Source organism: Telopea speciosissima, chromosome 3, assembly GCF_018873765.1.
Source record: "Telopea speciosissima isolate NSW1024214 ecotype Mountain lineage chromosome 3, Tspe_v1, whole genome shotgun sequence".
Taxonomy (NCBI): Eukaryota; Viridiplantae; Streptophyta; class Magnoliopsida; order Proteales; family Proteaceae; genus Telopea; species Telopea speciosissima.
In genome coordinates this window covers 24,991,778-25,002,930 of record NC_057918.1, presented here as the reverse complement: position 1 = coordinate 25,002,930, position 11,153 = coordinate 24,991,778, and the positions used below count along the sequence as shown (strand labels likewise).

Sequence of the window (11,153 nt, the reverse complement as noted above, 5' to 3'; positions counted from 1 at the left end):
ACTATGAGTGTGTTGGCGGTGTTGACAACAATGAGCAACACTATAATCAAGCCACATTGGTCAACAAGACTTTGGACATTATGATGTATGAATTGAAAATTGATATTGGATGATATTCGATGACATGTCTTGGAACTTATAATGGGTTGTGGAATTAATTTTGGATCAGTTACAATTGTTTTGAACATTAGTAGGTATTCAAATAAAAATTTATCAAATTCGAGAACAGTGCTGTTTTTGAAATACATAAAACATGTACCATCCATTTTTTTTTTTTTTATCGTTTTCTGTCCATTTGATCCCAGAAATTGATACAATGAAGTCTAATTTGTATAATGAATTGGAGAATTGCTTATAGAAGAACCTTCTACTAATTTCTCATGAATTGTCAAGGCCAAGTTAGACCAGGAATATAATCAAATTGCAGCTTAAAGCTTGACCACAGTAGGAGACAATTTTCCAGGTTTTAAGGAGTTGCACCAACACCTACGTCCTCTTCAGACAAATTTAGTGAGGAATTCATGCCGCCTATAACATATGAAGCAAGGCAATTTGATTTTAATATATCAAGTTGTAGCAGAGAGATGTGTTTTTGTTCTTTCCATTGTTCTTATTTTCAAGAAGAAGGTGGGAGGAGGTAGTTAGAAACTCAGATTCTTCCTCTCAGAGACGGTGGAAGAAACTCAGATTCTTCCTCTGCCTGGTCTGTTTCAGTTATTAAATTGGTTTGATTTCAAACCAAATAAGTTGAACCAATTAGATGTAAAGTGAGAAATGGGTTGGGTTCTTCAAAATAGAGGGACAATTTGGCATTTTAAAGTATCAAGGCAGTAAGAGAGGTAGAAGTTTGTTTTTTTGGGGGAATCAAAAAAGAAAGTTTGGGTAGGAGAGTTTTAGTAAATATAGGGTAAGTTAAGGGGAATGTTAGAAATTTTCCCTTTGTCAAAATTATAATCACTCAAATTAATTTTAGGGTTTTTTTACAAATTATTTTGCAAATTTATTGTACTTTAGGTTTAAAAATTTCAATTTACCCAAAAAAAAAAATATTTTAAGATTTTTTATTTTCATATTCAAAGTTTCAAACATATATTTTTCTGAATTTTTAAGCATTTGTAGCAGTTTTTTACACAATTATTATACTCAAAAAATAAATTATTAATATATCATAAAAATTTGTTTTAATGTTTTTCTTTTCATATCCAAATATATGCTTTTTTTTTTATTAAAAAAATTTAATAATTCAACCCAAAAAAGTGCCGATTCAGGCCGATTCGGATTGGAATCGGGTCTTGCTGATTCCAAACCCAATTCTGGGTTTTAAACCTTGTCTGGAGCCAATGAGGAGGAATGGATAAGCCCACAGTTCAATTACTTCGCTATTCTACAACTCAGACACTAGCCCACAGATCAATTACTTTGCTATTTAGATATCTTCAATCCCCACCCATCTGTGTAAAGAATAAAATTACTGCTAAAACGATTGGATTCCATTCCTCAATATCCATAATGAGCATGATGGGTACCGTTATAAACGGCAGTCTATTTTCTAGTTTCTTACCAAGGGATGTTATTATTAACTTAGTCTTACTCATATTATAGGTATTTCTATTCAATCTAGAAAGTACAATCAGTTGGCTTCATGTGTGAGATATGGGACAAAAAAAGATCAGGTCAACAAAAGGGTTTCAATAATTATATTTGCAATGGCATGTACTGTCAGGTAGCCATTAATCCTGCTAGTCAACCATTTTACAGCCACATGAACTCCACAATTCCAGGAGGAATAGGACTTCAACTCAATCCTGGTTTCATTTAAGCACATAAATTAGCAAAAATAAGCAGATCTAATCTGTCAGATACTTAACTGGCAGTGAGTTACATGATCCTGGCAATGGAGTCTGTTAGTACAATTGATCAGCTCTTCACATTGTGGAAGCTTTAGCAAAACATGAAAATCTGGAAGACTCCTCCTGTAGTAGGACTTGTGGGTTTCCTTGTTCAACCTATATATGTGCAGAATAATTAAGAGTAAGGAAACATGACAGTCTAAGCAGCATCTCATAAATTTCGAGTGTTTTAGTACTTGACCAAGAAGAAATGGATTTAATTAGTACATCGTGCATTGTCCAAAATATCATAGTTGGGTTCATACCAGGAAACAGGAGGAAAGAATGTTTCTCAATTACTACTTTACTCATTATCTGTATGGTGAGAAACTGGGCGTAAGATTAAAAAAAAAAACCAGAAAGACAGATCCATCACTAGACTGGTTGAAAACTGAAGTTGCATTTCTAGTCAGGCTTTGCTTTGTTGTATTAAGGTTCCACAAATTTCCCTTTCTTGTTATGTATTAGTACTGCAAGGGTATTATTGTCAGACCCTGCCGTAGTAATTTTTTTTTTTTTTTGGGTAAACTGCTATAGTAATCAGTTTTAGTCTTTATTGTATAGTTTAATTAGTCTTCTACTACCTCAAGGACTGAACAGTATCCTTGTCCTTGCAGTATTGTACTTGTTAAACCTAATATAATGTGGTTGGGGGGCAGCGGCATGTATGTGTTAGAACTCGGAAGTATATGTTCCAAGGCTACTTGGGAGTTCATTCGCACCAGAGGTCCTTTGGTTCCCTGGAGGAAGATTGTTTGGTTCAAGCATCATATTCCCCGCCATGGTTTCACGGTCTGGAGTGTCTTCTCCAACTGCCTCCCAATGCAATCCTTCCTTCGCCACCAGCAGATCGCTGTCCCCTATGTGCTGTCTTTGTTGGAATGCAGTGGAAGATATAGAACATCTCTTCTTTGCTTGCCCTATTGCCTCCTCTATTTGGAAAGGTATTTTGGCCAATTGTTGGCCTAGAAGCCGAAGAATTCTGCCTTTTGCCAAGGAATGGATTTGGGTGGATATGTCTTTCTTTGGGAAATCCCTTTGTGATTCAAAAGGCAAGCTGGGTTTTTGTGCGGTCATCAACCATATTTGGATGGAGTGTAATCTCAGGAAATGGACCTCCAACTCTAGGACTCTCAGTCATTTTGTTCGAAATTAAAGCCAAGATCTCGGCTGCTCCCTTTTCTTGTATTGACTCCCAAAGGAACAAGCATATTGTTGTCTCTTGGGATCTCCCCCTCTCCTCTCTCCTGGCCTCCAGCTCATCTGTTTGAGGTCAGGCCTTTGTGTATTTATATTTTTTCTTCTTTCCCTTTTCGAGGGTTGTTGTAGTCCTCCTTCTCTTTGGTAATGAATTCATTTATTCACCCAAAAAAATAAATAGAATGGTGTAGAGAGACTTAAATTAGGGTAAGGCTTGGATGTTTAATTCATCCCAAGCACTTCTATATTTATAATCATAATGAAGAAATAAATGTTAGTACATAAGCAATGTGGGAATAACCACATATAAGAATAAACAAATAATAAAGGAAAAAAAGGTCCAGAATACCCCCATGGTATTCTGGCCATATATCTAACACTCCCCCTCAAGTTGGAGCATATATATCATGCATGCCCAACTTGACTAAGATAGGATGAAACAGCTTGCTACTCAGTCTCTTAGTGAACACATCAGCCAGTTGATCAGTAGACTTCACAAAGGGAACACAAATGAGGCCGGCTTCAAGCTTCTCCTTGATGAAATGTCGGTCAACCTCCACGTGTTTAGTACGATCATGCTGGACAGGGTTATGAGCAATGCTAATAGCGGCTTTATTGTCACAATAAAGCATCATAGGAAGATGGACAGCAACACCAATATCCTGCAATAATCCCCTAAGCCACAGAAGTTCATAAATTCCTTGTGCCATCGCACGAAACTTAGCTTCAACACTGGACCTTGCCACAACATTCTGCTTTTTGCTACGCCATGTGACAAGGTTCCCACCCACAAAGGAACAGTAGCCAGAGATAGATTTCCTGTCAGGAGAACCAGCCCAATCGGCATCAGTATAGGCTTCAATCTTAAGGTGACCAGTGGGAGATAGAAGGATTCCTTTTCCTGGAACAGACTTCAAATACCTCAAAATACGACGGATCGCATCCATATGAGAGGAATAGGGATCATGCATGAACTGGCTCACCAAACTTACAGCAACTGCTATGTCAGGTCGTGTGTGAGAAACGTAGATTAGTTTGCCTACTAACCGCTGATAAACACCCTTGTCAACAGGCTCACCCTCTTTCTCCCTAAGTTTTGTAGTAGCTTCCATAGGAGTATCTGAAGGATGACAGCCTAGCAGCCCTGTCTCAGTCAATAGATCAAGGACATATTTTCTTTGAGAAAGAAAGATGCCCTTTGAAGATCGAGCAACTTCTATCCCTAGAAAATATTTTAGAGGACCAAGATCTTTGACCTCAAACTCACGGCCAAGGAGGAGCTTCAAATCCCTGATAGCATCACCATCATTACCAGCGACCACAATATCATCCACATAGACTATTAGAAGAGTTACCTTGTTACCAACTCGTCTGATAAACAAAGTGTGATCAGCATTACTTTGCTTATAACCTGCTGAAATCATAGCCTTGTGAAATCTGCCAAACTAGGCCCTAAGTGACTGTTTCAGCCCATAAAGTGCAAGCTTCAGTCTACAGACCCAGCCCTTGGTCCTATCATCAGAGAAGCCTGGTGGAATGTCCATATATACCTCCTCCTCAAGCTCCCCATGGAGGAGGGCATTCTTTACATCTAACTGTTGAAGATCCCACCTAAGATTTACAGCACAAGATAATAGCACCCTGACAGTGTTAAGCTTTGCCACTGGTGCAAAGGTCTCTTGATAGTCAACTCCATAAGTTTGAGTGAACCCCTTTGCAACCAGACGTGCCTTATATCGATCCACAAAACCATCAGCCTTCTGTTTGACCACAAAGACCCATTTACATCCAACTGTTTTTTTCCCTGGAGGAAGAGTCACAAGCACCCATGTATTATTTTTATGTAGTGCTCTCATTTCTTCCAACATTGTTGCCTTTCACTTTCCATCTGTAGATGCTTCCTGCCAATTTCTAGGAATCGAAACAGAAGAAAGAGAGGATATAAAAGCACGAAAAGAAGGAGAAAGAGAACTATAAGAAATAACATGAGATATGGGATGTAAAGTACAAGTCCTAGTACCTTTGCGATGAGCCAAACAGGTGGCTCATTATCAATGGGAGTTATAGCAGCAAGCTTGTTATCAATGGGAGCCAAAGCATCGGGCTCGTGGTCATTGGGAAACAAGGGACGCACAAAGGGGGTGGTGAAATCTGAAACGGTGTGGAAAGGAAATTTTTTTTCATGGAATGTAACATCTCGGGAAACGGAAATCTGACCGGTTTGGAGATCATAGATTCGATACCCCTTTTGTGCAAAAGGATAACCAATGAACACCCCTGGGTTGGCACGTTTGTCAAATTTGTGTTGAGCAGAAGTATTCTGAGCAAAACATAGGCAACCAAAAACCCTCAAATGGGAAAAAGAAGGGTGTTTACCAAAAAGCATTTCATATGGTGTCTTCCCATTTAAAACAGAGGTGGCTAATCGGTTTATTAAATAGGTGGCTGTTAGGACGCATTCTCCCCAAAATTTGGTTGGTAAATTGGCCTGAACACGTAAAGCACGAGCCGCATTGAGAAGGTGGTGGTGCTTACGTTCCACCACTCCATTCTGTTGGGATGTGGAGACACAATTGAACTGATGTAACACTCCCAAGGACTGTAAATATTGAAAGGTGGGATGATTTAAAAATTCTGTCCCTTGGTCAGATCGAATCATTTTGATATGAAACCCCATTTGCTTTTCAACAATAGCAAAAAAGGATTGGATTAAATGAGGAACTTCAGCCTTTGTTTGCATAAGATATAACCATGTTGTCCTCGAATAATCATCTACTAATGTTAAAAAATAACGTGCCCCAATTAGGGAGGGTGTCCGATATGGTCCCCAAACATCAAGGTGTATCATATCAAAACAAGAATTTGTTGAAATTGAACTACAAGGGAAAGGTAAACGAGTTTGTTTTGCCATAGGGAAAATAGTACATGGACAATGTTTATGAAAAGAAATTTCAGAATCCAAAAGTTGCAAGGATGGTAAAATAGAAGAACCCGGATGACCAAGGCGACAATGCCAAAGGTCAAAAGAAGATCGGTCGGCTGCAGCAACTGAAGGCCGGGGAATATCCAAGAAATATAAATCTCCATGTCGTTTACCCGTCGCAAAAATCGTCTTCGAGCAAGGGTCCTGAAAAAACAAGATGAGGTGGAAAAAATTACTTCACAGCAAGTATTAGAAGTAAATTTCGAAATGGAAAACAAGTTGTAATGGAAGGTGGGAACATAGAGAACGTTCTCAAGAATTAAAGAGGAAAACAAATAAACATTACCAACATGGACCACTGGGGTTTGAGTGCCGTTAGGCAATGTGATGGGTAATGGAGCGGGTGGGGTGGAAATATATCGGCAAAAAAATTTAAATCTGAACAAATGTGGTCGGTCGCCCCGGTATCGATGATCCACGGGGATGAACCGAAAGATGAAGCTAGACAAAAATTACTTGCCATATTTGTGAGAGGGTGTGAATTACCAATAGAGAGTAAGGCCATAATCTGGTTGAGCTGATCAGCAGAAAAAACCGGACCCGTGGTGGAGCTGGTCGTTGCCGTAGAAGCTGCAGCAGTTAAGTGTGAGGGCATGGTGGTGGTAGATCCACGTTGGGTAGTGTGGCTGCGATTATTGGATGTATTCTTGGAGGAATTCCGTGGGTTTTTGCTGTCGGGAAACCCACGTTTCTTGAAACAACGAGCCTCAGAATGACCATCCTTTCCACAAAAATCACAATGATAGGAAGGTTTTGGTTGCTGATTATTACCCTTGTAGTTCCCTGCCGCCATGGCAGCATGATCAATGGTTGGAGCAGGGAGGGAATGAATCGAGCGTTGGCGCTCCTCTTGTAAAAGTAGGGAATAGGCCTTGGCAACTGAAGGCAATGGATCCATTAAGAGGATCTGGCTGCGAACAGCAGAGTAGGACTCAAGTAGGCCTTGTAAAAAATCCATCAATAAATCCGATTCATAATATCCATGAAGGGTGGTAGCACTGCCAGAAGTGCAGGTCGGCAAAGCCCGATAAGAGGAAAGTTCATCACATAGGCTTTTCAGTTTAGTGTAGTATGCAGAGACAGAATCAAGACCTTGAGTCAAGGTTGCAATGGAACGCCGGATTTCAAAAATCCTAGGAGCGTTCTTTTGAAAAAAGAGGGCGTGTAGTGTTCAGTTTTAGAGAGGAAGGAGAAGAAGGAAAAGAGAGGGAAAGAGAAGAGCACATACGGTTGTGTTTAATCTCTTCTATCTCAAACTAGAGACAAACTTCCTTATATTGAAAAAGAATAACTAATTACACAGGGGCCCCTGGCCTTATACAAATAATTAAGAAATATAAAATACATGTGGTTATATACAAGAATACCCTTAAACTCCTATTCTTAACACTCCCCTCAAGCTGGGTGGTATATGTCATACATACCCAGCTTGTTCAATAAACAATCAAAGTGATGAGTGCTAAGTCCTTTGGTGAAGATGTCGGCCACTTGTTCATTCGTCTTCACAAAAGGGGCACAGATGGTCTTTGACTCAATCTTTTCCTTGATAAAATGTCTATCAACCTCAACATGCTTGGTCCTATCATGTTGCACGGGTCAGGGGCAATACTTATGGCTGCCTTGTTGTCACAATATAAACTCATAGGTTTGATGTTTCAAATCCCAATTCCTCGAACAAGTCTCTTCACCACAAGACTTCACACACTCGTGAGCCATAGCTCTAAATTCTGCCTCAAGATTGACCTAGCCACCACAAAGTTGCTTCTTACTTCTCAAGTAACCAAATTCCCACCAACAAAAGTACAAGATCCCGAAGTGGATCTTCGATCGTAAATAGATCCAGCCAATTCGGCATCGAGTGTATGCTTCGATCCTCAGTGACCATTTCTAGAGAAGAGAAGACCTTTTCAGGGCATGACTTTAAGTATCTCGAGGATCCTATACACTGCATCAAGATGTCCCATTTTGGGTGCATGCATAAACCGACTTACCACGCCAACAAAGATAGGCTATGTCCGGTCGGGTAAAGGAAAGATAGATTAGCTTGCCTACTAATCTCTCGATATTTTTCAAAGCATCTACAAGGGGCTCACCACAATCTTCTCCTAGTTTGTGATTCTCGATCAATAGGAGAGAAGGTTGGTTTACACCCTAAGTACCCTGTCTCGTAAGTAGATCAAGGACAAACTTCCTCGACAAACACCGATCCCTTGCTTGGATCTTAAACTTCAATCCCAAAAATACTTCAATGGACCAAGATCTTTGATCTCAAACGCCGAGCCAAGTAAAGTTTAAGCTTTGTGATTTCCAGTTTGTTCCCGTGACCACAATGTCATCAACATATACAATAAGAGCTGTAATAGTGTTGCCCTTCCTTTGTATAAACAAAGTGTGATCAGCTTGACTTTGGATGTATCCATTCTGTAGAATAGCTTGCCTAAACCTCTCAAACCAAGCCTTAGGAGATTGTTTAAGGCCATAAAGCGCTTCCGAGACGACACACTTTTCCATTGCCACTAGGATGCTTGAACCCAGGGGGAGAGCGCATGTAGACTTCTTCTTCTAAGTCACCATGTAAGAAAGCATTCTTTACATCAAGCTGGTATAATGGCCAATCAAGGTTTGCAGCCATTGAGAGGAGTACCCGAATGGAGTTATGCTTGGCCACCGGAGCAAAGGTTTCTCGATAATCGCGCCATACACCTGGTATAGCCCTTAGCAACCGTCTTGCCTTATATCTCTCTACATACCATCGACTTGAACTCGACTGCGAATACCCATCTCGCATCCAACAGAACTCTCCCTTTGGGAGTTCAACAAGATCCCAAGTGTGGTTCTTCTCAAGGGCCACCATCTCGGTATTCATCGCTTCTCTCCATTTTGGATCAGCCATGGCCTCTACTACATTCTTAGGAATAGAGATGGAGGAGATAGCCACTGTGAAAGCAATACACAGGGAGAGAATCATAGGAGACAAACTTGGCAATGGGATTAGTACAAGCTCGAGTTCCTTCATGCGGTGAGCAATAGGAAGATCTAAGTCCGAGGGTGTAGGAGTAGAGGAAGGTATACCTGTCTCGGGATGAGGAGACGAAGGAGGATTTTGGCAGGTCTTACGTATAGGGAGCCATGAAGGAGGATTTCTCTTGTCCTTTGTGTACACAAGTAGCTCCCCCTTCTCTGCTCACCTCCGCACTCCTGAGACTCCCCTCAACAACAAGATCCTCGGACCTTTCTTTCCTCACAATTTGAAATGGGGAAATAGGGACGAGAGAGGGGAAGGAAATGATAGAAACTCAGGAGCCTCTTCAACCTCACTACTACGACACTCCCCTGAAGAGGTGACTGAAAATACGGGAGATGTTCAAAGAAAGAAACATCTTGAGAGAAGCCACCGACGGGTAGGGGGTGATAACATGTGTAGCCTTTAGAGGTAGAGGAATACCCAAGAAAGATGCACTTGAGGACTTAGGATCCAATTTAGTGTGGGCAGATTTGCTAAGATGGACATAGCAGATGCAACCAAAGACCCGTGGGGGAAGTGAAAAAGAAGAAGAAAGTAAGGGTAAGACCGCAAGAGGTACTTTGAAGTTCAAGACACTTGGAGGGCATATGATTGATAAGAAAGACTGCAGTGAGTAAGGCATCGGACCAAAAGGTTTTGGAACATGCATTGTAAACCAAAGAGACCGGGCTACTTCCGGCAGTGGCGGTTTTTCTTTCAAAGAACCCCATTTTGTTGAGGGGTATCAACACAAGCCACCTGGTGGATAATGCCACGGTCGAAAAAAAAAGGACTCCAAACCACCATACATATACTCTCCACCTTTATCGAACGGACAATCTGAATACGAGTTTGAAACTGAGTGTAAACCAACTCATAAAAGTTTTTAAATGCAACATAGACATCACTCTTTTGTTTCAAGAGATAAACCCAAGTAACTCGAGAGAAGTCATCAATAAAGGAGACAAAGTAGCGGAAGCCACGTAAAGAAGTAACAGGGAAGGGCCCCAAACATCGTATGAACAATGTGAAAAGGTGAAATAGATCTATTGCTAGAAGATGGATAAACTGCCTTACAACTTTTTGCAAAAAGACAAGGTTCACAATGAAAAACATGATTGACAGAAAAGAGGTAAATAAATGTGGCAACATTTTTCTCATAATGTAAAAGGAAGGATGTCCCAAACGCCGGTGCCAAAGCAAAATGTCCTCCCGTGTACGTCCGCCATGTTGCCCACACACATAAGATTGAGCTATCGTCACGTGGAAGCACAAGTGTCCGAACATATAATCCATCGAGTCTCACGTCCACGCCAATCACTCTCTTCGTCACCAAATCCCGAAAAAGACAATGGGTAGGAAAAAATGTGACAAAGCAGCCAAAGATTTAGTCAATCAAGCTAATGAAAAGAAGATTAGTGGCAAAGTTGGGAACATGAAAGACAGACTTCAAAGGGATAAGTGGAGTAACTTGGACATCTCCCTTACCCGAGATGGAAGAAAGGGAACCATCAAGCAATTTTACCTTATCTTTTCCGTAACAAACCGAGTAGGAGTTAAAAAGCCGAGACCTACCAAATGTGATCCGGCCCCCGAGTCAATTACCCAGGGTGTAGTGGCAGATGAAGTAGAGACCGTAGAGAGCGTGGAAGTAGTGGGTGCGGAGGGAGGATCCATCCAAGTGTGCTACAATCCGACGAAAAGCTGCTATGTCTTCTTTGGAGAGGGAGGATGAATCGACTCATGAACCCCAACACGGGCTTTAGGCCCATTCTTCTTCGGTCCTTTCTGTCCTCCGGATGCGAGGGGTGGTTTCCATGAAGATCCCAACAAAACTCCTTTTATGCCCGACTTGCCACAATAGTCACAGGAGAATCGGCCTCTACCCCCTTAGTGAAGGGAGGACGGTCCTCGTGGAGTGGATGAAACAAGAGCGAGCGCTCAACGGGGGAGTGGTCTCTATAGCACTTCTACGCGTCTCCTCACTCTCGTAAATAACACACACCTCCTCCAGGGAGGGAAGACTTGGTCGGCCAAGTATCCAGACCGTATGGGTTCAAACTCGTAGTTAAGACCT

General features: G+C 41.2%; 1 protein-coding gene across 2 annotated transcripts in view; it reads right to left on the bottom strand.

The window, feature by feature from the left end:
* Window positions 1–1,679: 1,679 nt before the first annotated feature.
* The window catches only part of LOC122656414 (ABC transporter C family member 13), a 139,975-nt gene continuing 130,501 nt past the window's right edge, over window positions 1,680–11,153 (bottom strand). For both annotated transcript variants that reach the window (XM_043850918.1, XM_043850920.1), the window contains one exon: window positions 1,680–2,006. In XM_043850918.1, the coding sequence (XP_043706853.1) occupies window positions 1,926–2,006 (81 nt within the window). In that variant the 3' untranslated portion in view covers window positions 1,680–1,925. The remainder of the gene's footprint in view (window positions 2,007–11,153) is intronic.